The sequence below is a fragment of the Bombyx mori genome, chromosome 22 (assembly GCF_030269925.1).
Source record: "Bombyx mori chromosome 22, ASM3026992v2".
Lineage (NCBI taxonomy): Eukaryota > Metazoa > Arthropoda > Insecta > Lepidoptera > Bombycidae > Bombyx > Bombyx mori.
Window position 1 is genome coordinate 7941051 of NC_085128.1, and position 27681 is coordinate 7968731.

The 27681-nt window shown below is 35.2% G+C and overlaps 2 protein-coding genes and 1 long non-coding RNA gene across 5 annotated transcripts; 1 reads left to right on the forward strand and 2 right to left on the reverse strand.

Moving 5' to 3' along the window:
- Positions 1–2559: 2559 nt before the first annotated feature.
- On the reverse strand, positions 2560–4288 carry RpL37 (ribosomal protein L37). Its single transcript, NM_001043782.1, is given in 3 exon segments — positions 2560–2742; positions 3965–4100; positions 4271–4288. Coding segments are annotated over 3 exon segments (282 nt in total). The 5' UTR covers positions 4274–4288; the 3' UTR covers positions 2560–2599.
- Positions 4289–6922: 2634 nt separating this feature from the next.
- LOC101740838 (constitutive coactivator of PPAR-gamma-like protein 1) lies at positions 6923–27510 on the forward strand. 3 transcript variants are annotated; one of them, XM_021351826.3, is made up of 19 exons: positions 6923–7063; positions 7358–7564; positions 7890–8068; positions 8555–8668; positions 8762–8908; positions 9043–9204; positions 9272–9464; positions 9535–9644; positions 9899–10099; positions 10220–10499; positions 13584–13734; positions 13822–13947; positions 14050–14161; positions 15036–15260; positions 15724–15951; positions 16542–16702; positions 17431–17519; positions 23807–23937; positions 24649–27510. In XM_021351826.3, the coding sequence occupies exons 2-19, from the start codon at positions 7417–7419 to the stop codon at positions 24715–24717; spliced, it is 2826 nt and encodes a 941-aa protein (XP_021207501.2). In that variant the 5' UTR covers positions 6923–7063; positions 7358–7416; the 3' UTR covers positions 24718–27510. The 3 variants fall into 3 exon arrangements, with proteins under 3 accessions (XP_021207501.2, XP_062530901.1, XP_037874693.1); XM_062674917.1 differs by having other exon boundaries at positions 6947–7063; positions 7363–7564; XM_038018765.2 differs by having other exon boundaries at positions 7011–7243.
- On the reverse strand, positions 10988–12560 carry LOC134200973 (uncharacterized). The gene is made up of 2 exons (XR_009976111.1): positions 12078–12560; positions 10988–11879 (listed from the first exon to the last, which is right to left on the reverse strand). It is a non-coding gene; the product is annotated as an uncharacterized LOC134200973 (long non-coding RNA).
- Positions 27511–27681: the final 171 nt, after the last annotated feature.

Below are 27681 nucleotides of genomic sequence, written 5' to 3' on the forward strand. Positions count from 1 at the left end.
AAATTACTTACATAAAAATTAAATAAGACTTTTTACTGAAAGGCAGTCATTCTTTGAGTGGGGGGGTCACAAGTCTACAGAACATTAGTTTGTAATTAACTAAATATATTTGATACAATGTAAATGTGAAAGCCACCTTTCTCACATACTTTTTTTCGGGCCCGTGGCCGATCCTCCTTCGAGGTCCCCGCGCCCATGAGACCGCGGGCCCAAGTATGTTTTCAGGACCCTACCGATTACAGGATTCCCCTGCACTCTTCACCCAGGCGTCCGATCCCTTCCGAAGTCAGAACCCGGATGCGGTAAGGGGGTTACCGCGGTCAACACTACAACCAGACGGCGCAACTCACCCCAAGGACGCCCGACCGACGGAGCATTCGAGGCAAATCGAAGGCTCTGAAACGACGGCCGTTTCGGTATGGTAGCCTGTCAGGCCGCTCAGACCGTGCCGCTGGTGTTCCGGAATACCCCGCTGGCCCAGAACCAGCTTTCTCACTTGACTTAGTAGTTTTTTCTTAACTATTGGATCTGTTATTTTTATTTATTTCTTAGAGACTTAATGTTTAGACAGGCCCCACCGGGTTGGTACCTACCCGTACGGACTCATAAGACATCTTTCCACAAGTAATCAGGTAAATTATGATTTTGCGGGCTTAATTTTTATTAAACGATGTTATTATTTAACCTTGGAAGTCAATCGTGAATATTTGTTAGGTACGTATTTCATTAGAAAAATTGGTACCCGCTTGCGGGATTCGATCACCGTTGCATCGCTCGACGAATGCACCGGGCGTCTTATCCTTTAGGCCACGACGACTTCGAAACCAGTGAAAGGTCCCCAATTTTAAAACAATTATGCATACCTACTGAACCTAACTGAATCTTAGTCACTATAGCATCCTGATGTAGGTATGCAATGCCATAGCCCAATTGTAATGGTAAGTTTTCCTGAAGTCATGACTACGCACCACCAGTCGTGAGGCCTGCTGAAGGAATACGATAGAAATATATTTATATACCTACTGGTACTGGTCACGCTCCTTATTTCTGATAAGCCACAATAATCCCTGCACTTCTTATTTTTGTAAAGGTGAGATGAAACTAAGCGGCCACATTTTGCATTAAGCAACAACTTGGGTGTGCCCCTGGCCCCTGGCCTTCTCGATATGCATGACCGACGACGACCGCTTAACATCGAGTTGATCGATGTTTGTCTCCCCCCTCTATAGGCAATTAAAAACAATGCAACAAGTGATGACCTATTTATGTACTTTTTTGTCGCCCATACTACATTCGCCATGACTAAGAATATTCATAATTGAGTTATTACAAGTATTAGTTATATTTCTTATATACAGTTATATTCATATTATTCTACTTCCATTTATTTATTTTATATAATCTATTAATTTATTTTAAGTCTTAAAAATATTAATCGTACACAGCACCTAGGTACCTTTTTTTCCAGAATCCAGCGCCAGGTAGAAGCCTCTTAGTGTTGAGACCTTAGGTACTAAGTTTTTCTCAAGTTAGTAATGGTTTTTCTTTGTTTTATCCATTATAAACCATGCTGAAAAATAATACTTTAAGAATTTGACAGTTGATCTATAGTTTTGATCTAAGTCCCAATAGTAGTCAGATCCATTAAATAACGACACAAATACCCGATTTGAAATGCATTAAAAAAATGTTTTAAGGTAAAATGCCCATTTACTTTAAACTTTAAATGCAAACCTTGATCTAAACCAATAAACTAGAGCAGTTTTCTAGATATACGATATACATTATCTATATATATAAAAATGAATTGCTGTTCGTCAGTCTCGCTAAAACTCGAGAACGGCTGGACCGATTTGGCTAATTTTGGTCTTGAATTATTTGTGGAAGTCCAGAGAAGGTACATGAAGGTACATGGAAGGTAAATAAATGAAAATGCTCGGAATTAAATAAAAATAAAAAATTTGTTTTTCCTTTGATGCGTCCCCCGTCGGACATATTCCTTTTGTTTGTTATAATTTTATTTTATGCATAAGTTTAGTTCTTTTATTTATCGATTGAGGCACTACGAAGTTTGCCGGGTCAGTTAGTACCTAGGTACCTAATAAAATAGAATGGCTTGCTGTGATATATATATTATATAGGATAATTTGTATGTAGGAAGCTAGTCAACCAATTCTAGCTTTCATAGGTTGTAATTGTGCTGTAATTTAGTAGTAAAATTTCAGTCTGGTGTAGTGTACTTACTTATACTAAGTAAAATTAAAGCAATTGTTCACAATTGCTAAATGTCATCGCGAGAAGGGCGAGATACATATCCAATAATGGTTTTTGTGCACAATCAGTTATTTATTGAATGGATCAATTTCAATATTCTTAAAAGCAGCTGGTTTTTATCAGTGGTTATGTTGCTTTGCTATTCTTTGACAAGACAACTTATTCTGCATTTTTAGTTAACTTAACAAACCAGATGTTACTGTCACATTAACATCAGCATAAGCAATGTATATACCCAAATGTTTAATTATGTGAGCAACAAAATTACAAAATTAAATGACAGTCTATGGTTTTTTAAATTTTTATTTACTTAGCACATATTGATTCATGACGAAGCTACAGCCTTCTTGGGCGGCGTTGGTTTCCCTTCTTTAAAACCATTACGGAAGCGCCTCCTGACAATCTTCAAATGACGCATGCGGCCAGTTCCAGTAGTCTTCCTGCGCTTAGCCTTCACTGACCAGTGGTCTGGAAATGTTTTTTAGCAACATATTAAAAATCTGTGCTACTGGTAAATAATAATTTTTAACTTGTCTTTGTATTTTACTTTTGGTTAACCTTTTCATAAAGAACAATTACGGTTGTTAAGTTTTTGATAAAAACAAACTTGTTTTTGGTTATTCTTAGTAAAGTGTGATGATAACTCACATTCAATATTCATTATTGACTTATAATTTGCAAGCAGGTGACTACATCATAAATGATCGCAGACCATAGGCATCAGAAATAGAAGGGGCGGTTTGCCTGTAGCTACTGTCTGGCCGCAGTGGACTCTTTTTCAAACTTTCCCATGTTAAAACATGTAATAGTGGTCAAGAAGGTGATGGTGAGGGAGTTCATTCCAGAGTAAATTTTTTTTGTAAAATAAGATTACCCGGAGAATATGAAGATCTAAAATACTCCAAATACAACAAGAAACACAGAATGTCAGGGTTTTGCTCGTTAGACACATCTTAAAACGACTTACATGTAATCAGGGTGGTGGTATATAATTGTATTATAATTTGTAAAATAAGAGGGAAGTGTGTACACAATACATACCACAATTGGAGTTTAAATAATGACAAAAAAGAAAAAAACCGTGTGTATTTTAGTGCAGGTAAATATAATTCATTCTAAAAAGTCAGGATTTAATAGCTTATTCTGTCAATGTTTCATTTTTTTGATTGTTAATGTTCCCAAATACATTTAAAAAAAGATGCTGCACAGACAAAATATTGATCTATCCAAGTTAGTCATCCATTCATAAATCAATGTATAGAATGATTATATGGAATATATCTTACACTACAGTGCCTCTAGATGTTAATGAAGCTTAACTTAATAATTTCATTGAATTTTAGGTTAGGATTTAGAAGTTGATTAGTGCCAGTGCACAAATTATTGTGATACAACAAATTTGACCATTTTAATAAACATGCAACTGCAATATGTACCGTTATTAAATTTGTATAAAGTACCAAGGTTAGTTTGCCCGGCAGTATTACAGATGTGTGAAATACAGTAACGATTTTATATGTATAAAACCACATAGATACTTCCATTACTATACCTACATTTTACAAGGTAATATTCTAGTAGCGAAATATGACCTCAATCAGAGTAGGTTTCATGTAAAGGTTTCAACATAATGCCAGTTAATTTATATTATTTACAATCTAGTTAGTGGAATGTAGAAATAAGTACTTACAGGATCGTAATTTTGCTGCAGGATATCCACATTGGGCGCATTTTGATTTTTGAATGTGATATGACGATCTACCACATCTTCTGCATAACGTATGGGTCTTATTTCGGCGCTTACCGAAGCTTGAGGTACCCTTCGTCTGAAATTGACATTGCAGGTTAGGATATGCTCAGCTGAATTTATTTCACAAATATTCAATATTTTGACATCTTATCTACAACATAATTATTTTGTCAGTTTGGATTCACTCATTTCAATTTTATTAGAAATGATTAAATAGGATAGAAATTTTAATAAACATTACGCTACCATCTTGTCACTCTTGACAATCCGAAAGAGATATAAAAAAAATTACAACAATAAACTAGCAAGGAGATTGCGAGTGTTGCCACTGTACTCAAATATATTAAGTGTATAATCTATGCCACTGTACATACGCTGTAGTGATATTAGTAAACCAGGCTTAGGAAACAAAAACCGATGTGCACCGGGTTTTTTTTAAAGAAAACTGATTAACTTTGAATAGGGTTTTTTTTGTCCTACCTAAGCTGAGAGCCTTGAGAGGCTATTTCAGCGTAACCCCAACGTTTGTAGGTGAGCTCACGGGGCTCAAACCTGATTACGTTGCTAACACGAACCCTAGCAAGAGCCGTGCTTCGCAGAATCTACCACCTGATCGGAAACGTGACCCACTGAGAAGATCCGGCGAGAAACTCAGTGGGCTGTGTCTGAGAGTTAATTTACTCGTCGAGCGCTTCGTCGCAAGCGACGGGTTCGACGAGAATGGTGACCGGTGCTTGAAGTACCTAGAAGCACCGTTAGTGGATCGGGAGGATCCGAGATGACGTGTTTTGGGCGACGTCGACTGCTTTCCATTCTGTCCGCAGGATCGGGAATGTTGAATAGGGATTGGGAGGGTCTAAAAGGCGTCACACACGGCGAAGATACTATAATATTTTATCTTAACATATAATATCGCTCGCTATACATTTTGTATGAACTATCATACATGGCTAAGATAATATAATATATTTTCAGATTACAGTATCTTTATACATAATTATATTGTATGTTAAGATAAAATATTATAGTATCTTCGCCGTGTGTGACGCCTTTAAGGCTACTACTTTAAATATTAGTTCCATAAAAATACATTGATAGCCAAAATAATAACGTGTTTTTTTGTTTGTTTTTTAGTTAATGTTTTTATTGTTATTATATTATTATATTTGTTAAATAAATTTATATTTATGAGGACAGATAGACAAAAACAACATTCAGTAGTTATAATACGTTAAAATACAACGCATGTACATAGAAATAGTTCGTGGCATTTAAAAAATTCACATAATTTACATGTAATCATTTAATACAAAATTGTAATCAGTTTTATCGCATCGTGCTTAATCTTCTTCTTCTTCTTCTTCTTAATTTTGGCTCGGCACCAGGTCTTAATATGTATTAGTCAATGAAGTAGGAAACCTAGTATTAGTTCACCCAATAATTATAAATCGATTTATTAATCGATATTAAGAAAATAATCAATAGATTAATTAGATTTGATTCGGAATACCGAAGAGAAAAAGATGATAATGCCGGCCACTGACATGCGCGGAAATATTCGTACATTGTACGAATGTTTGCGCGCTTGTGAAGGACCGTCAAACATTCATTCGCAAACCTAGCGGCTGTGCAAATGGGTTCGCATACTCAATTTGCGAACTCGTTTGCGCTTCCTCCCACACTTGTTTACGAATGTCTCACGAATTTCTCCTCCTTTTTAATTCGTCAATAGAACATTGAAGAGAAAAAGAATTTTGAATTCTTTCCCAGACATCATTAACAGCCACGCTGTTTTTATGGGATTTCTTTTGATGAAGATACGCTACACAGTAAACGTCACGAAAAATTAAAATGGCGATACGTCCGTTACCTTCGCAATCGTCGGCGCAACTGGGCAAGCGAATGTGTGGGAGACTACGCGAAGGTTCGAGGTTCGCGCGCTTTGATGTCTGTTAAAAAACCGACACAGCTTGGAAAACCACGAATACAGCGAAAACTTTGCATAATCATTTGCAAATGTCGTCCTACACTTGCGGGTTTGCGTATTCGTGCGCATGTGAGTGACCGGTGTAAAGATGATGATGAGAAAAATATGTTTTCAAAATTTTTGGTTGAACAATAGAGTTATTTATTTGCGATTGCTTGCGATTGATTATTTTGTTTGTCTTTGCAATTTCAATTATCCAATGCGAATCCAATTTATAGGTATGTTAAAATAATATGTAAGTATTTATGTAACGCACAAGAAAATTGTATTTTATAGTAGTTCTATGTACACTGACAATTTTCTTTGGGTATTAACCAACCGTTAAAATTTACGAGCTGTATCGTAATGAATCACTCAGGATCTATTCAATATTCATACACATCAAGTCTTTCGTTTTTTATTTATTGAGAATGAGTACAATCACATTTTTCGCAGACTTGACTTTGATGCACCATCTGAGAAATTAGAATCCTAGAAATCCGGCCACAGTTAAAATTTTGTTCGCGAATGAAGGCCTTTTTTTACTAAAGTAAGCTGTATCTTTGGCGAAGAAGGTAATGTCAGTGGTGACTTTTTTTATTGCCCTTGTAGGCAGACGAGCACACGGCCCACCTGATGATGAGTGGTTACCGTCGCCTATGGACTTCAGCAATGCCAGGGGCAGAGCCAAGCCACCACCTACCGTTAAGTACTCTCCACAAGCCTCGTTTGAAGAAAGATATGTCATAGCGCTCGGGAAACACCGTGGAGGGGAGCTCATTCCAAAGTCGGATGGTACATGACAAAAAGGATCTCTGGAAACGTACTGTGGATGGCTAGGGGATTTCGTTAAAATAGAATGAATCGGAGCGCGGAAAGTCCCAACAAACGATTGCATCGATACAGTGATTAGTTTTTAGTGAACAATAAAAAAATCGATTACTAGAAAAATCGATGTGAGATCATCATCCCAAAATCATAATACATTTACAAATGGCTTCCGTCTTCATCTTGTACACTTAATTTGTTGCCTGTTGGAATGGGTTTTATTTGATTTGAGAGTTCATATTTTCGTAAGTCGATTAATTGTGAATGTCATAATATTTATTTTAACTGAAAATTATCTCACCATGTTCAGTTTCAACTATCAAAAGAGCCGGCAAATCCGCATTGGATCAATTTAATATTCTTTACTTGAAATGTCATAAAGTGCCGGCAGTCTGCAATTTTTAGAATCTTAATAATATGCTAAGGTCTATTGTAATCCTTAACAAACTATTTTAAAATATGCGAGTAAAGTTGTTGATTATTTCGCGCAAGGTATCGATTGGCGACTCTGGTCTATTATAATTATCTTCTTTTTTCAGATTAGATATTTATTTAAGGGTTTCAAGTTTTCAATTCAGTCGTTGTTAAGAAATTAATAATGGGCATACAAGACTTACAAACATTTTTAGAAAGTGAAGGTGTAGGTGTTGATCTCTTTAAAATTGCGAGAAACCATTCTGGAGGTTTGCGCCTGGTTCTCGACGCCGAAGGTTGTTTGGATCGTCTTTACGGTGGATACTTCTCAGGTGAGTTATTTAGCTAGACTTGATCTGTAATAATAATAACTATAGTAACATTTCACGAAACCTGCTAATTACCTACCTATATATAAGGGATACAAGCAAAATATACTAAACACTGAACCCTCAACATACCCTATTATCAGGTATAAAGTAGGTGTAGAATTAGATGGGAAAATGAGTGTACTATCTTTAAGGACATTTTCAAGAATATCTTAAATGCATTATAAGCCAACATAATAAAATAATAGTGTGTGTTCTCTGGATCAGATGCAAATCAATATATTAAATATGATACTTCTCTCTTTTATCATGAAGCAAAATTTTGTAGATTGGGCAAGTGGTGGACAATGGGCCCGATGTGTACAGTTCTTAACAACACTAGCACAAGCTTTGGCTGAATTTCAAGTATCACTTTGTGTTTGTTTTAATGGATCTCATCCTACGCCTCCTGCATTACCCCAACATTGGATCCAGACTCAAACCATATATAAGCAAAGAGTGAATTCAGTAAGTATTTTTGTCCTGAAATATGCGATTTCATATTAATTAAAACTTATATGGATGAACTATATGGATATTGATTATGAACATGCAGGTACATATGTATAGGAAAATATTGGTACAAAAATCCAATCTTCCATTGCAGAAACACTAAAACTGTTTGATACTTTACTATATATTTATATTGGTTTTATGGCAAGGTGGTACTATGCTCTACTATCATTAATGAAGCAGATATAAACTTAAAGAATTGATTTTTGTTACATGATATTATTCAGTCATTTGTGAACATAATATCTGAATTACATATTTTGTTTGAAAAATGAATTTCAAACTAGAAAGTTTGAATGGTTGGAAGAAATTGACAGACATTACAGCCTAAATAATTAATTATTATGTTATTTTTTATGTTTAAATTGATACTTCATCCAAATTTGGTTTATATTTATGGACTCATGTTGACTTGACAACACAAACTATATAACATTTCAGGTTTTGCACCATATTACCACTAAAGGTACTCCACCACCTAAAGTATGGTGGGTACCACCTACTGGACTGCATTCATGTTTACGAACCGCACTTAGGTACCTCAATATCCCAATTGTAAGTATTTTGCACCATAGTTGTGAATCATTTATAAATAATAATTGTTATCGTTAAACATTGAATGAATTATTGATTGAATATTTTTAATAGATGGTGTCTTCTGATGATCACTGTCAGGAAGTTGTTGGTTTATGTCGTGAAAAATCATATGCTGGCCTCGTTGGATGCTCTGGAGAGTATTTAGTGTTTCAACCACCTAGATACTTTAGTTCATCTTTGTTGAAACTAACATATAGAGTAAGATATATTTATAATATTTCAAATAATAATAAGTGTTTTCAATTAGTATATCTTTTTAAATTATATTAAGAGGTAATTGTGTTATTTATTTCGTAACTTGTTAACTATTTATTTAATATTTAACATTACAGTCTTCACTAGAAACTAAAGAATATATGGTCCATGATTTGCCACAAGTACTTAATGTACCTCAAGATCGTCTTTGCCTCATGGCTGCATTACTTGGAGGAGTCATTCTTTCAGAACAAAGCTTGACAGATTTCTATAAACGCCTTGGATTAGTGCCCAAAAAGGTAGGTAGTAAACAGTGGTTATGGTACTTTAATAAAGTAATTACTAAATTGTGATCTATTATTTTAGCAAGTTCCTCCAGAGATACAAATAAAAACAATTTGTCAGTATGTAAGTGAATTACCAACTTCTGATGTTGATGCAGTCTGCATAGATATATTTGGAGATCTGAATGACCTACGCGCTGCAAAACTTAAACAAGCCGTACAGTATTATCTAAACGGTACAAAGGATGGTTTCTTAAAATATAAAACAGCTACAGGTAAATTTTATTTTAGAATGTTGTATTGTTGTAATTATTTATTAACTAATAATGGGCCAAACAATTTCAGGTCGTCGTTCAAAAAATAAAAAGAATCTCCAAAGACAAGAATTCAACATGCAGCCTGTTACTCTGGATCTAGATACATCAAAATTAGCGACTGAATCGTCAGAACATGAGGTTTCTATTCACTTTTGTAAGAAAATAGAAACAGTCATCCACGCCTTTTAATACACAATAATTGGCAATTGAACAGGTTCCTTGTGTGATTTTAGTCCCTAAATTATTGTCCAGTGCCAAGTGATTTTAATTCTGAAATTATGTTTTTTTTGTTGGATTTATGTTATTCAAACATTCCTTTATTATTTTTATTTTTATTTGTTTTTGTATCTATGTATATTTTCACTGAGCACGACAAAATTCAAAACTTACAGCAAAAAGGCTTGGAAGATTACAAATTGGCTACAGCAAATGCATCAATGAGTGCTGACTTTAGTATGGAGAAACAAACTAATGACTTACATCATGGATTCGCATCTCTATCACTTGAAGCTGGTGTTATGTCATCTACTAAGCAACAAAAACAGAATATTATCAAAAAAAAGGCTGAAAAACCACAATCTGCAATTAAAGAGGTCTGATTACTTGATTCATACAATAATTCTGCTTCTGAGTGTTGCGTTAATGGTTTTATTAAATTCGTCTAGTTATATGTGGTAGAATGGTGTATGTGTACATTATCACTTTGCTAACAGGGGCGACAAGCTACAAAACAAGTCCAAAGTGATGACAACTGCCCTCCAGCACCGGCAGAAGTATTGCGGACCTGTGCGGAACGTCACACCAGGGGCCTCATGCATCCTCAACTTCTATCTATCCTTACACATCGTCAAGTGACTTTACCTGTGCTTATGGAGGATGAGAATCATAGAGAAATTCCTTCAATTCATCATTTCTTTAGACCAATTCGACAGAATGTATATGCTATTCTGTACAATATGCATCATCATCGCTTTATGGCCCACAAAATTAAAGGTACATAGCAATCAATGCAATTCCGTATATAAAGTACTACCAGTAAATTGCAATAATCTTTGTTATGTACATTGCTACCTTCGATCAACAATAGTAACTAGATAAAGGGACACGTACAAAATTAAAGCAAAATCTGTCTGCGTGAATATACACATAAATAGCTACATTCGTTTACTAACAAACGGAGAAAAAAGTTTAAACAGTGTTAAGTTCAAACTAATTACAACTATGGCACCTAGTAATAAAGTCACAAATCTCCAAAACATTATCTAATACTTACGATCATTTGTCACATAAAATGAGCAAAGCAATAAATTACTCCTGTCACTTACAAATAAAAAGACATATGTTAAACAACTTTTGATGTTAAATCAACCTTAACTGGCTTCGATCAATAATAGTACTAGATTACGGATCAGGAACAAAAATAAGACGCTCCAGTGGCCACGTTTGCAGACACGAAAACATCTTCATTTCTTAGAAAAAAGTTTAATAATGTTAACGACTTCAGTTTATTATAAACCTTAATACTTAAACATAAAGTTTAATTACCATTGCAAAATATATGTATTTAGGTCCTTTCGTCAGAAAAAGAATATTATGGAATAAATTTAAAATGTCACTTGAACATAAAAAGACATCAGTACAAAAATATTTATTCTACAATGATACTTAAAGCCTAATTTATAAGGTTAAAAATATTTGTTTAAAATTTCGTGCTTATTGTATTGTGGAACTAGATGTAGTTCTTGGTATTACATTTCAATGCTCAGAACACAGTAAGTATTGAAAGACATAGAGTTGCAGAATATACATATTTGTTTTAGGTTTGTTTTGTATGGTCGCAACTATTTTTGACCGATTCAAAAAAGTAGTAGATAATATTTTACATTGCCGCTATTACAACAAATAGGTGATAAAAAATAAAATTGAATAAAGTAAAAAAAATATGAAAGGAAACACGAAACATGTTTTCCACGTATTCTTTATACAGAAGTAATTAAAACAATAATGTAGGTTTAATTAACTTTAAAGAGATTCAGTTTGTTATAAAGCTGTCTTTTAGAAGTCATTTTTATATGAGCGGTTTCTTTTTTACAAATATAATGTAATCTTATATCAATGAATTTTTCTATAATCAGTTTAATTTAGGCTTATTTTATGGCTGTGTTCGTTTCCCCCAGAAAACAAATCCTTTTCAGCATATACGCTTAAAATATTTACACATACATATAAAGTTTTTTTAATACTTTTTTGCATTGATTTGCCACCACCATTGAACAATTCTAGAATTTTTATAAGAGTTCTATATTTCTTCTCCTCTTTCTTTCGCGACAATATATATCCATTTTGCACAGCGACAAGGGGCTACTAGGAAATCTACAAACAAAAATAACATTATAAAATAACAAAACTACTCTATTCATTCCCTGTCCAAGAATAGGTGATGTTTGTTACAATAGTTGGTGCCTTGTTGCAAACATTGGCCAAACAATTACAATATTCGTAAATTGTGTTTTATTTACAATATAATTGTGTTGATTATTTTATGAAAAACACTTAATAATATAAATTTACCAAAAAAAGATATTCCTTCCAAAACCTTGGTGTTACGGTGGTTTTTTACTCAGTTTTTGAACGCGCATTGCAGCATTTTGACGTCTTAGTGTTGGCTATGATTGGACCATACTAATTTGAAATAGGACCACAAATTTATTTGTGGTCTTATTTTTCGGGCCGCTTTTGAAGTGCTAATCGCGAATCTAGTGTATTATTGATCGAAGTTAACTGGCAACAAATAAAGTAATTTTTCCCTTTATTGCTCTGAGAACTAACATCGTTTTGTTTTATTTATTTTTGCTTCTTCAAATTTCGATTTCTATTTACTACAGGAGGTAAAGGAGTCGCGTTGAACACTAAAATAATTTAAAGTAAAAGTTTAGTTGTTTACTTTTTATGTTTTGGAAATTTATGTTTGTTAGTATCTATACATTACTTATTATTTTATTAGCGTTACGTTTTTGTGTAATATATAATTTTATAGTATATTTTTAAGTTTTCGCGACCAGTGCACTTAATAAAAAAAACGTTTAAACGGTGTCAAGCGCGGTATTTTTATTACAATGTTTCGGCCACGTTTCAGTAGCCGTGAGCACGTAAGGCAAAGATGTCCAGTGTTAATAAGCAGAGATCTTAGCTGGCTTATAAGTCAGTTGTTTCTCTGGCGACAATCGAGATCCATTCTGCACACGTGATTGCTAGGAAAGCTAAAATAAAAAAGGAAAGCTAACTTGTAGCTAATGAGAGTCTAACAAACAGATACAAAAGCAGCATTAACCAATTTTAAGCAACTAATTTTGAAGTACTGCTAACAAATTCTTAAAAATTATTACAATACAAATCTACTCCATGCATCTACTGTTCTGTTAAACAAAAGTTTGTCCATGTGTTGGCCGAGCCTTGGCCAACGTTTGTAGCGGTGGTTAGAAAACGGTAATTTTGTTCAAAATTTAATATTATTTATTAGTTTAAAGCTTAAAATATAGTTTGTACTTCATATACTTACCGAAAGTAAGATACTGCGGCCGTTAAATTGCTTTTCGGGCATTATTTTTGCAACTTTTGAATACACACTGCGGCATTGCGAGACGAGTTGACATTGGCTGTGTTTGAAGTGGTCTAAACAAAATAAGAGCTCACATTTCAAGTGAGCTGTTATTTGACGAGACGGATTTTCTGCACCGACCCGAAATCTGGTTACTATTGTTGATCGAAGATTGCTACAGATTAAAATTGATCTATGCAACTGATGTATATAACTGATTTTACATTGATGTTCATGGCATGGAGCTATTGTTTCCATATAAGCTTTTTAAAGATACAACAAAGTTTTAATGTAATTCAATTTGCACAGTCAGTATGAGAATCATAGTTCAATTATTAATATAGATGTTTACTGTTATGGTATAAGATTATGAAAATATGAATTTGAAATTCAAGTCAGAATGCTTAAAGTCATTGATCATATTCAATGGGAATAAAAAAAAATTATGGTAAATAATGGTTTGAACTGTTAAATTTCAGATGATAGATCGAGTGGCTCTAATGATCGTCCATGCACAGTTTTGATAGCAGAATGGATATACACCCGCACAAATCCTGGCAAGAATCCAGAGATTGTTCCAGGTGTTTTACTGGATTGGCCTGTGCCAACTGTACAGAGGCTCTGGTTTGGGTGAGCTTGTGTTCAAAGTATTTTTTAAATTTACTATAGCTAAATGTAATCTGTAATTACAAATATTTTTTTAAATATTTATTTTAGAACTGCTCCGGATGATAAATGCCGTAGAATGAGAGCATATCTTTCCTGTATGCGCTCAGATACTCCTCTGATGTTGAATACTACTTATGTGCCCCAGCACTTGCTCATACTGGCAACTGTATTGAGGTAAATTTTTATAAATTTTTTTTTTGAAGATAAGCAGATTCAACTCTTCATTGTATGATATTGTTTGTTTTCATATTTAATGCAAATATGTCTATATTTTAGATTTATAATGACATCTCCAATTCAAATACTACGAAGGCAAGAGCTGGATGCATTTTTAGCTACTGCATTTTCGACAGATCTTATGAATGCACTACATTTGCAAGAAATGAATGTAAGTATTTAGATAAACTACTGTTTGTTCAGATAGTATATTCTACTATCTGGATATTCTACTATCTGGTCTGTATAAACTATAGTAAAAGCTTGTCAAGAGTAAAAAGAGTAGATATTACTCACATACCAAAATTATTACTTTGTAACCCCCTGTTCTGAGGATACTTTTGCTTAAACTCCCAAATGACGCTACTTCCCTTACGTCTTAAAAATATTTGTTTTATTGGCGAATGAAATATAAATAATGTATATTATGCGATTATTTTTAAATCGTTTGATAAATATATCAAGGAGCCAAACGGTGGGGTTCACCTCCACCCTATTAGACAAAAGCTTGACTGCCTGACTCGACTCCTGGATTGCCTACAAAGGTCAATAAAAAAAATTGAAAAAACTCAAACTCAAATGAAAATAAGTATTATTTAAAATTACAAAGATAAAAAAATCGTAGTTAAGTGTTAAAATATAAATGTTTCAAGAAAAAGACAAGTACACAATATTAAATGTCTATTTTCAATTTTCTACAGCTTAACATAAAGGCACAATGTGACTTTTTCCCTTAAAAATAGGGAGCAAGACCAAATATTTCTCTTCCTGCATGAAAAAATATGTTAGATGAATTAAAATATCGCGCTTAAATATTTCAACTATATATATGTATATACAGATATTGATATACAGTAATCATAAACATTCACAGTGCTCTATTATTAGTAATAGCCATTGTGATCTATTTTAGGAAGTTTTAGGTCATATTTATAATATTTTTTACAAAAATTGGTATCTTACAGATTTTTATCTATTTATCTTGCTGTGTTCCAATCTCATCTGTCTTAGCAAAAAATGTTTAAATTGTTTTATTATTTACACAGATCAATGCTATCAGTTCCCGGGGCGTACAATTAGGCGCGCTGGTGATGGCGGGCGTGGAGGCGGCGCTCGTGGCTAATGACGCTTGCGGTGCTCCTGTACCATGGCTCGTAGCTTCACCCTGGCTCTACTTCGATGGCAAGCTGCTGCAGCGAAACCTCCATCGCGCAGCACACTGCAAACATCTTCCTCAGCTTTGCGATAACAACCTCGACATCGTCGTCAAGGTAATACGATAATATCGACTTGCTTTATCTTAAATTCTACAAGTTTTTTTTGTTTTTTTTTAAGTTATTTTGAGTAGCTTTGTAGTTAATTGAATGTATTTTTTGTTACTGCTGAGTCCTGCCCTTCAAGTCCCTTTTTATATCCTGAGACTTTTGCAGTTCTATTAATCTAATTACTGGTGGTAGGACCTCTTGTGAGTCCGCATGGGTAGGTGGTACCAGCGCCCCGCCTATTTCTGCCGTGAAGCAGTAATGCGTTTCGTTTTGAAGGGTGGGGCAGCCGTTGTGACTATACTGAGACCTTAGAACTTATATCTCAAGGTGTGTGGCGCATTTACGTTGTAGATGTCTATGGGCTCCAGTAACCACTTAACACCAGGTGGGCTGTGAGCTCGTCTCCATAGTATTCAGTACTGCCGAAATATTTTAGAACTCAGATAATCATAGATATATTTATCTCCAGGTTGAGCGCATGCGAAAGGCGATCTTGGAAGGTCTGGAGGTGGAGTTCGCGATGGCGCCGCTGCCGCTCGTGGCGGGCGTGCTAGGGAGCGACGGGGGCACGTGGGGCGCGAGGGGGCGGGGCCGCGGCGGCCGGCTTGAGATCGCGGGCGTTGTCGTCGGACAGTGGGGCGGCGGCAGCTATCCCGCACGCGCTCCGCCCAGATACCAACAGATGAGCGCGCACACTGTAATTCAACTTTACTTTTCACTAGTTTATGAATGTATGTTAAGAATTAATTTAATGTATTTTTTCTTTCTACCTAAGCTGATGATAGCCTTGAGTTGAGAGGCTATGTCAGCGTAATCTAACAAGTAGGTGAGCTCACGAGGCCTTAATCTGACGACGTTGCTAACACTAACCCTAGCAAAATTTATTGTTAATTATACAGAGTACAAGGGATACAAGGGAGCTAAATATTGAATTAAAATTGGCTGTATAAAACTACTGGGTGTTCACACTTTTGCATATAAACTGCTTAGACACAAGCACCACCATCGTCCACAGGATACCATGAGCACTAGTGCATGCATTTCTGATATCGCACTTAATTTTAAATTGGGGCTCGGCTAATCCGACGCCGGGTCTGTATCGTTGTGTGTTATTTTTATGTGAAAAGACAAACTCGTACATGACAATGGTGCATGTCATCAGAAAATCCACAGCATCGTAAATTATTTATAAAAAACTGATTATTTGGCCCACTTCCTAATGAAAATTGTGGAGGTTGTAATTTTCTTGCATTGGAGCTAGTAAAACAAACTTGGTCTTGATGCTAGGTGGGCTACGTTGGATACACGCCTCCGACTCGGAACTCGTACGGAGGTCGCGGGTGGCGCGGAGCACGCGGGGGTCGCGGCCGGGGACACGCGCGCCCCTCGCGCCGCCCCCGCCGGGACCCGAACGAGCCCGCCAAACCAGCCACTATTGCCGTTAATGGGTAACTTAACCATACCGTAGATTGGGGGGAATCGGGACCCTTTCCAAATCCAACACAAATTTTCAATGGTTTTTCTTAGGGTAATACCAATAAAATTGAGATTAAAATAGTTCCGGGAGGCTTAAATTCTTATATACGATACATAGTTTATTACAAAATATACACAAAAACTGAAAAAACTTGCTTGACCCGATTCACCTTGGCTTTGGGGTGAATCAGGTTACGTATGGGGACAATAGAGTTTTTCGATAGGGCTGGCACTATTTAGTTGTTAGATAGGTACCTAACTTTAGGTAATTAACTTTTTAATATCTTTAATGAGTTACAAAACATGATGACTAAATTAAACTATTTAATATCTTAAGTTATTTAAATTCTTAAGCACTAAATGAAAGTCATTTTCAATTCTACAAACTTAAATCTACCAACTCAAAAAAAGTATTGTGACATACCAGATTTGTTCCTATTCTAACTCAAGTCTCTATTCCCCCCAAACTACTGTACATTATTATTTCTGTATATCCATATTATTATCATATACTGGGTTGTCAGTATCATATGATGTTTGTGGTGTAATTTATAAAAGTAGTGAACGTATTTGATAAAAAAAAAAGTATCTCGACTTGAAACTTTGCGGTCTATCAGTTGTACAATTTAAGCTCATACTTCATCGTCTCCATAATGTAGAAGTAATATTAAGCTTATTTATAGCATAGATTAATCCTTAGGAAAACCGTTCGCCCGGACGAAGTTCACCACCAGTCAGGTGAATCAAGTCCTCAAGATGAAAATACTGCTCAAGAAGGTGAAGCAGAAGGTACGGACAGAATGTACTTTCTATAATATTATTTGCTCTTTATTGCATATAAAATATTTTTTAACCGAAAAATAAGAAACTGATTTTAAGAACTATTTTTTATTGGAATTTAGACAAGATAAAACAATTAAAGAATAGCACTGAGGGAGTGAAATGCAGCTTAATATAATTTTTTTATTCATATAAAGGTTGAAAACCCCCCCAGTAAAAATGTGTTGCCTCAAACATTTTTTGAGAAAAAAAAAATGTTAAAATTTTTTTTTGGGTTTATTTAGCCCCGCTACTTACCAGCCAGGTCTGTAGTTCCGAATAAGGATGTATCAGGAGAGGTATGGACCAAGTTTTCAGCTTGCCTCAAATACCTACTCAAAAATTGGTGCCAGCTCTCGGACTATTATGTTTGAATTGCGTATATTATTATCAGTGGCGGATTGAAGCTTGATGCCGACCTAGGCCCCGTTTATCGCGCCACCCATAATGTTATTTTTTTTTGATTCAATATTTTTACTTTAAATTTAAAATAACTTTATTTCTTAGTATATAATTTTTTATTATAACTACCTAATAAATATTACAGATATATAAAAAAAAAACATTAAATAAATATATATCTTTTCAAATATTAATCAATATAATTCTTTTAAAAAAAATTAATCTGTACTCATTTTCAAAGGAGGACTGTCTGTCTGTACTTCCTTTCCTCTGAAATTTTGGTATATCAAAAATATTGCCTACCCGCCAAATCATGGGCCTATAGTCGGATTTTTTATTAGACGAAGTCAACTGACGTTTGCTGTGTTGTCAGTTTTTGATGAAATAAAAATAGTGTTGTGACAAAGTGAACGATTGAAAAAACTCCTGAATTAATGAAATTGCCTCGATTGTCTAGTGAATAGTTGGTGTGCCGAATTGCCGATATCGGGTACGGGGTTCGAATTTTAGGCGTGCTTTGTACATACCAACGAGTTTTCGACGAAATATTATGTTCCTATAGTATCTACCTGTACTGAATACCGAGTGTTTTAAACATTAAGAAAAGCATTGCGAGGAATCTTGTAAGACTGTCCTATTTCCAATACATCATATAGTTGAAATTATAGACGCATAAAATATAACAATTATGGGTAGGTAATGAAAATAAAAAAAACTGATTGTAGTTACATACTACTAGTAACATAATATATTGGAGCACTTTAATACAATGTTATTGTAAAATATAAATAATATTACGGTTTTACATAACAATAAAACCGATATTATGTGCCGAGAGGAAAACATACAGCATTGTATTATGAAGAAGCAGTGTGTACTTAGCTTAAATTCCTTGTCTATGTCCAACCATAGACAGTCAATTTAGTTCCATCTTTAGCCGCTAGGTGCTGCCAGCAAGTATAAAGGAAGCGCAGCCATCTTTGATCTTCATAGTCTTCACCAGGAAGAACTTCCTGCAATGCTGTATGTTTTCCTCTCGGCACATAATATCGGTTTTATTGTTATGTAAAACCGTAATATTGATGTGCCTTTGGAAAACATACAGCATTGTATTATGAAGACGTGTTTGTTATCTGCTGGTGAAATTATTAAGCACAACGCTATGATGAAATAGGTAAAGCCATAATAAAATTATGAAGCGCAATGATAATGTTCATAATTTATATAATTATTAAATCGAAAAAACACAGTTGTTAACTTCCATGTTAATTCAATAATTAAAAAATATTTATAAGTTTGTAATAAACATTTTATCTTGTATATACAAGAAAATGTATAAATTGTATAAATGATGTATATACATCATGTAGGAGTAAATGTTTTGAAAAAAAGAATCGTGAGGATCTTTAGGAAGCTCTATTATTCGGCAATAATTATTTGTAAACGTTTGGATGATTTGCAATTGCCTCTAGAAAGTATTTCGTCCATTGGTTCATTATCAATCCATCTCAGAGGCTACTGTTGATCGACAACTTCTTAGAGATGCGTTGATGCCATTACCTCGTAAGGTTGAACGAAGACCAGTTTCCAATTACAGTACGGGATGCCGCTTCTGTGACAACACACATAGTTAGAAAAAAGTCCTTACGAATCTTACCGGGCATGTCTTTAGTTTCATGCTTAGAAAGCACTTATGCAGATTATTGACGAAAATGGATTTCAATTTTAGACCCAAAGATTGGTATCAGAAAGATGTTTTTCTCTGTTATCAAAGAAACTGTCTTTAGAAATGTTGAGCAAAGTAAGGTCATTAACTCTGCCTCCAGTAGCCAGCAACATGGTTGTTGTTGTCCTTCAAGCTACATTGAGGCGTGATCTGGTGGCTGGGTTTGAAGAAAACCAGTTTAGAACTATTCTCGGATCTCATGTGAATGGGACTACACTTAGTAAAATTGTAATAAGTAGTTGAATTTTGTTTAGCTATTCCGATGGCCTTTTTTAAAATAGCAATTTTTATTAGAGAGCTTGAGAATGTTTGCTGTCCTACATGTATTTCGCCCACAGAAAGTCGACAGCGCTGCTCTATGATGCAGAAGGATTGTTTTATAGGCAAAATTTTCTTTTTTGGAAAAGAAGAAAGAATTTGGCAACATCTGCAGACTTAGGATCAATTTTAAAACTGTAGCACCATATGCACCATCTTCTAGTTGCTGGTAAGTATGCTGACAAAGTGGATTGACACCAGCTAATTTTCAATAAATCTTCTCCTGTTTAGACCAGTCTATTATTTGTACAACCTCCCCCCCCCCCTTTCTAAGCTTTCAGGGTTAATGTTTAACCTGTGGAGGAGGGAGGTTTTGGATTTCGTGCGAGTTATCTAGCGTTCGGGATCTGAGGGCTTGGAAACCCAAATGCTTTCGCTCAGTCTGGAAACACTACCAGGTAGGTTCCCTAGACACTGTTGAAGTGAGTCAGTACTCTGGGGAGAAGGTTGAGAGGAGGAATTCTCCATGCTAGTTGCATCCTCTACGGTCTGCTGAAGGTATCCAATTTTGGTCGGCGAATGGGTTTATATCCGGATGACCCCACTTTCGAAAAACTTTTGTGGTCACTTGTGGTAAAAAGTGCCATTTCGCAGGTTGATTTCCTCGTGATAACCTGTCGGCTACGATGTTGTATCTCCCCGACAGTTATCTTGAACTTATCGCTTAGGTTTAAAAATCGAAAGGTCAACGTTAGTGAAATACTTTCAGATTCATTTTGATTGTCACTACCATTGCAAATAGCTCTTTTGTGGGTGAGCCGTTTCTGTTGTTGAGCTGACCATAGACAGGACGTTAATATTTTGTCTAATTGTAACCCCTACCCATGTCCGAAGCTTCCGTTGCCAGGAAATGGTTGGTTTTGGGTCTCGGCAATGTTTGACATGTGGCTTCGAGTCAGCACTGCATTTGTAACCCCTACACATGTCCGAAGCTTCCGTTGCCAGGAAATGGTTGGTTTTGTGTATCGGCAATGTCTAACATGTGGCTCCGCGTCAGCACTGCATTTAATTGTTAACACATGCAGGATGGCCTGTTTTTTACGGGGGTGTTTTTTCTTGAAACTTCGCAAGAAAATTTGCAAGTTAGCATAGATTGATGTAATTCCGTCAGAGTTTGAGCTAGGATGTTGTTGAGTGGCCACTTCATTTCTCGCAATTTTCCATCGAATCCCTAGACATGTCATCTCTTGAACCAGTGTACTAATTGATTTTTTGTAAGGCTGACTTGGCAGCCCAAATAATCCAAGAGCTTTACAGCTTATGTGGCCTGAAGACTCACCTTGGACTTCTTTTGATGGACCTGGTGGGATTTGCGTAGGTGGGATAACACTCAACATCCCTTTGCACGCAATGTCTCCGCGACCGAGCATGATATGCAAGCAAAAAAGGTGTATTTGTCTTCATGGACCAAGAAAAAGTCGCGTAGGTAGGTTAACATTTGACTTCCCTATGTACGTAAGGTCTTCGCGAGCATGCTATGGGAGCAAAAACGTTTATTTGTCTTGGTGAAACAAGATCAAGTCGTGTAAGTAAGCTAGCACTTCGATTTTTCACGCGATGCCTCCGCGACCGAGCATGCTATGGAAGCAAAAAGGTGTATTTGTCTTCAAGGACCAAGAGAAAGTCGCGTAGGTACGTTAACATTTGACTTCCCTATGTACGCAAGGTCTCCGCGACCGAGCATGCTATGGGAACAAAAACGTTTATTTGTCTTGGTGAAACAAGATTAAGTCGTGTAGGTAAGCTATCTCGGCGACCGAGCGACCGAGCGACCGAGCACCCTATATAATGGAAATTGACATGCCAGCCCAGATAATCCAAAACCTTCACAGCTTCTGCAGCCTGAAGTTTCAACTTGGATTTGTTTTGGTCGACCAAAAGGAAGTCGTCTAGGTAGACTAGCACTCGAATTCCTTTTGCACGCAAGGTCTCTGCGACCCAGCATGTTATGGAAGCAAAAAAGGTTAATCCAAAAGCTTCACAGCTTCTGCAGCCTGAAGTTTCAACTTGGATTTGTCTTGGTCGACCAAAAGGAAGTCGTCTAGTAGACACTAGCACTCGAGTTCCCTTTGCACGCAAGGTCTCTGCGACCCGCATGTTATAGAAGCAAAAAGGTGTGGCTCTGAAGCCAGACCGAAGGGTAGGCATGTCATTTCATACTAACTCATAAGAAGGTACCGATTCCTTCCTGGAGGTGTTGATACTGGTACCTTGGTACTGATCCTCAAGAAGTATCGACGAAATTTTGAGACTGATACTAGAAAAATATTCCTGAGAAATGTTCAATTCTATCATCCAGTCCCCTGGGTGGAGAAAGTTAGGTACCTAGGAGGTGTTTTATCTTTACGACCTTGTTCAACTCTCGAAGATCGAAAATTGGACGCATTGATCCGTCGCTTTTCTTCCGCAGAAAAAGGTAGTTTTTTTTTTTTGTTTTTTTTTGTTTTTTGTTTTTACGGTATTTGGTAACCATACATGGTTTACAAATTATTACAATTTTGGTGGCACTCAGTGCCTCCCGTCGGTGTCTTCAATTGCCCCCCTCTGGATTGTGCCAGATGTTACGGACTATGATTGTTTATAATGTTTGGCTTGCCTTTTTGTACGAGATCGTGACAAATAGGATTGTAGCCCTCCGAGGGACTGAATAGATTTCAATTTAGTATTATCAAACAAAAATTCCTCAATGAGTGGTGCGTTGGCAACAGGATACTTTGTTAGAGACCACGGAAATTAAACTTTGACGTCTTATTTCTATCCATACGGCCCTTTTTTCCGTATACAATTTAAAACGCTTTGTACGGGTAACTTGTACGACGGAGACGATTTGTCAAAGTTTTCAGTAATTATGTTACAAAGATTATTAGTTTAAATCTGTTGTGTTTTTGTCAAAATTTCCGTATTGACGAGATCAATTTGTTTACAACAATTTTTCGTTACATTCAATTGTTACACACAGTTGATGCATTATTAGATTTACAACGTCACTGACCTGGTGGGATAACGAGCCGATTCGAAGATCGACCGTTACCTTTGAATCCCGTCGTTTCTTACGCAGAGACTCCTTTTGTTCTTTTTCGCTTGACGAGCTGTTCGAACGCGAGGCGTCTCCATCGCGTCTCGCCTGGACATCTTCCCTCTCGGAAATTATGGAGCTTGACTCAACATCACCTCCAACAGATGACGCGTGATTCATGGCGTCCGATGATAGGATTGGTAAATAATACTAGTAATGATTGCAAAATAACACTCATAGAAACACAAAATAAATATCTTTTGCAATTAATAAGAAGTCGAATAAATATTTGTGGATTTGCGACTTCACAGTACGAAAGTACACAACGCTATGAAGATCAAAGATGGCTGCGCTTCCTTTATACTTGCTGGCAGCACCTAGCGGCTAAAGATGGAACTAAATTGACTGTCTATGGTTGGACATAGACAAGGAATTTAAGCTAAGTACACACTGCTTCTTCATAATACAATGCTGTATGTTTTCCAAAGGCACATCAATATTCTTTTATAGTTTGAAATTAATGATTAACTCTTCACACTCATTGTTCATTCATGTGATTGAACGAGAACTGAACGCATCACTATTACTTTAAATATAGCAACATTATTTCACAAAGTGACAGTAGTTACTGTCAGCTGGCTTCGTCTAATTAAAAATCCGACTATAGGCGTAAATCCATCACTGATTATTGTACAGATATCGGCATGACTGTAACTTCGTCTGAATTTATCATAAAAATTAAATAATGAAGTGAATGTATTACAATATGTTATAAACATTTGTTTTCATTTTAAGGAACACCCACTCCTAAACCTAAAACTGGCAAGAATCTGAAGAAAAATGCAGGAAAGGGGAAAAAAAGGATCAATAAACCGGAAGGCTTGCAAGGAGCATCAGAGGCTAATGGACCGCTTGATAAAAATAAGGTGAGACGTAGAAAAATAAATTCAGTCAATATTTTATTACACACATGTCTTCCATGTAACACTGCTTATACTGTACTTGTAACTATACTGAGATCTTAGAACTGACATCTCAAGGTGGGTGGCGCATTTACGTTGTAAATGTCTATGGGCTCCAGTAACCACTTAACACCAGGTAGGTTGTGAGCTCGTCCATCCATGTAAGCAATAAAAAAAAAATACTTTTAACTTTCTAATTCAAGAACCTTAGTATTTTCTTCTGTTTTCGGGAGTTGTTGACTTAGAACTTTTTGCTTCCGAAGTACCTACTTGTGTTTGAGTGATAAAACAAAAAAAACAGACTGGCACTTCATTTTATACTTAGTAGTACTAATGTGTATTTACAAATTTACACTAGCCATTATCCATTCCCGAATAAGCGCAAAATTCCTATTTTTACATGAACCTAACAAATAATGTTAATTCAAATACCAAGGCAAGCTTTAAGTAAGTAAGGCTTTGCCCTTTTCAAAGGAGCATTAAGGAAACTACATAACAGTATATTGTAAACTAAATTTACCTCCTGGTACTTCAGATGTGCACGGGTGGCGGTAACCACTTGACTTCAGTTGAGCCACCAGCTCATATATTTTCGAAAGCATTAAGAATATGTAATGTTTGTTTTTGGTTCCCTTTCACCAAATATAAAACTGATTTTATAATGTTTCTTTTTAGGTGGCAGAGCAAGGCCACAGTTCCGACAAGGAACACATAGGGCAAGGTGATGCACCAGTCTCAAATTAAATGTCCATGTCTGAAGGTAACTTTTAAAAATATTTGTTAGCAATCTTATTCAGTTTCATTTTATTTTACTTCGATTTGATGGCTTATTTTTAGTATTAGTTCCTTAATTTTGGACAGCAATGAGGAAAGCTGTCATTTTTTTTTCATAATCTACAAACAAAACATAAAGTTGTTTTCAATTTATTTGGTATTCTTGTTTGTTGAAATTATTAATCTTATATTTTGTTGCTTTTTATTTAAAATATTCTTTTTTTTTTACTTATTACTCAAAACAAATCGTGAATTTATCATTGGAAAACGAATGACAATGAAAATTGTATTGACACGAAATGGAGTCATTATTATCTTTGAATCATGCGAAAATGTATACAGGATTCAATGTTTTATGCATAATAAAATTTCGATAATTGATTTGTATAAAGCGCAATAACTATGTTCGTTTAGTTGTTGCTTGGTCTCATCAATAATGAATGATGCTATATTATTAAGTATTAATTACGTGCCTGAACATCTTAAAGACTTCCCTAATGTGAGACTGATTTTGTATTACTTTTAATTGACAAAATTTTGTTCAATTAACGATAATATTAAAGCCAAGACCAGACTTCTAGCGAGACGATATGCCTCGACGAATCCCCTACTATGACGAAATCTCTGGCTAACAATACATTTGTATTAACAAGCAAATAACTACGTTTTAATGGTTTGAGATCAACAACCAGAGTTAATCTTGCATTTTATTGACAAAAAAATGACATTTGTGACACTGATATTATTTAGTACATAGAGTTATGTATTGATAAACTGACCTGTTGATTGTTAATTCTCATGAAAACTGAGATGACTTAGTATTTACCATAATATTGTTTATTTAAATCTGGATGACAACAGAGTCGTTATTATTTATTTACACATAGTATATTTACAATTTACCAAATTATTTTATTTATAAGAGTAAGGTTTGGTCTATGAAATCCACATAAATTAATTAATTTTTAAAATAGTACATGCTTTCTGTATGCGTTGATAGGGTATGATTTGAACTAAAGACATGTGACATCATTGAACGGGTTGCATATACTAAACCTTCATTTTCAGACTTGTTTTTGGAATTTCGTGAAAGGCATTTTTTACGCCTTTCAGGTGTTTAAAATTTTACGAATGAATACCGTCAAATCAGTCTGATACAATCGATATATAAATTGAGTAAATAAAAAATATACACGCGTTCTTCCAACAGCTTACGCGATCGAGTGTGCCTGTGTGATACCAGTTAGTGATATGGATGTTGTTTGGATTGTTGTTAAAGGTTGGGAAGACGATGTTAGGACGAAAGATACGGTTACTGTTAGTTTCGCATTTCTAAAAGATTTTTGGTGCTTCGATATCTTTAGGTACTGCCTGAAACGAGTCTGAAACTCATAGATTTAAGTCTAACGATACATGTTTAAATAATTGTGAGCATTCGCATTATGTGTTCCCGTGTCCTATAGGGTATTATTTCAATAGGAAATCTTAGATTTGTTAGTGATATATTTATATGCATTTTTTGGGAATATTAATAGTGCGAATGCTCATTCATTTATATGTATTTTTGTAAAATTGTTATATTGTTATACTTAAATTTAGCTGGAATGACTTACACAAATAGAGACGAGTCTAACTACTCGATTGACAAAACATCTGTCACAATTTATTAACATAGTTTACATTCCATATCCAATAAACGAATCTACGAAGATAATTGGACAGTGTACGTCAAACGAGAATGGAACTAAATGAAGACTATACAATTTTGAAAGCTTTGTACCCTGGCCGAAACGTGAAAATATGTTGCTAATATACACATATAAAATTTGATTTTAATCAAACGATGATTACAACTTTGAGTGCGAACGCACATTTGTGAAAAGCAGCCGCGACGCTGTTCCAAGCGACCAATATTGCAATTATTAAAGTAAATGCATGTGACTTTGTGAGCCACAATAAGTGGCGAGAAGCGACGGTCACGTATAAGTGCGCCGCTCGTCTTCTGATCGAGAGTGTAATTAAACACTATAGCTAAGTAATGGCGAGCCGTCGCCTTATGCGACGAGCCCAGTATACTATACAATATAAACCTATATTATTGCTTTCTTAAATAAAACACGATAATAGTCTTTAGAATTTTAACTCTTTTTATTTTATTTTATTTGTTTAAGAATTGTGTAAGATGGGCATACATTATTATTAAGTGACCTCACGATTAGGCCGTTTACTCTTATTATATTAAAGTTTCATATCAACGTATGGATTAAAAGAGAGCCTGAATTAGTGAGTAACTTAATGCCTATAACTTTCTTTGACAATATTGCATGCTGTTCACATTTACCTATTGCATATTTTATTCTCGAAACAATTCGAAGGTGTAGTTTTTTTTGTCTATTAATGTTCGCTATAGTTTTAGATTACCCAACAATATAAGATACTTCAAAAAGTAACAATAACCACATTTTAAACTTTTTTGCTGACAATGGTCCTTTTTAATATTACTATAAAAATAATGTAATCAAACACAATTTAGAATACTTCTCATGTAATGCATACATATTTTTCGTAATGATGTAGCAAACATGGAACTGTGGCTTTTTGAAAACACTTATAACTTATAATATGGTAACTTATGTGTAAATCTTGCTATGTTGATAAAATTCAAGTGTTCATAACTGTAATTTGCATGAACAAAAAAGTATTTGATGGATTTAAATTGTAAAGAGTTGTATTTGTCTTCAAATAAAACGTTCCATTATTAAATCTGTGTTTTATTTATTTGCCAAATTTAGGCGGTCGTGTATTTCTTTTACAGTGGTACCTTCCATATTAGCTACATGATTGATAACTATTTGTGCAGCGTCCTTAATGTCATTGTATTGATGCAGTAGCTGAACTTGAAGATGTTTTTCTTGTAAAAGTCTGTCAATCCGC

Excerpts from the sequence above, each read along its gene's own strand:
- LOC101740838 (XM_021351826.3), top strand. The coding sequence starts at position 7,417 with ATGGGCATACAAGACTTACAAACATTTTTAGAAAGTGAAGGTGTAGGT. Across the intron at positions 8,669-8,761 it reads GGTACCTCAATATCCCAATT|ATGGTGTCTTCTGATGATCA; the intron begins GTAAGTATTTTG and ends TATTTTTAATAG. Across the intron at positions 16,703-17,430 it reads GCCACTATTGCCGTTAATGG|GAAAACCGTTCGCCCGGACG; the intron begins GTAACTTAACCA and ends ATTAATCCTTAG.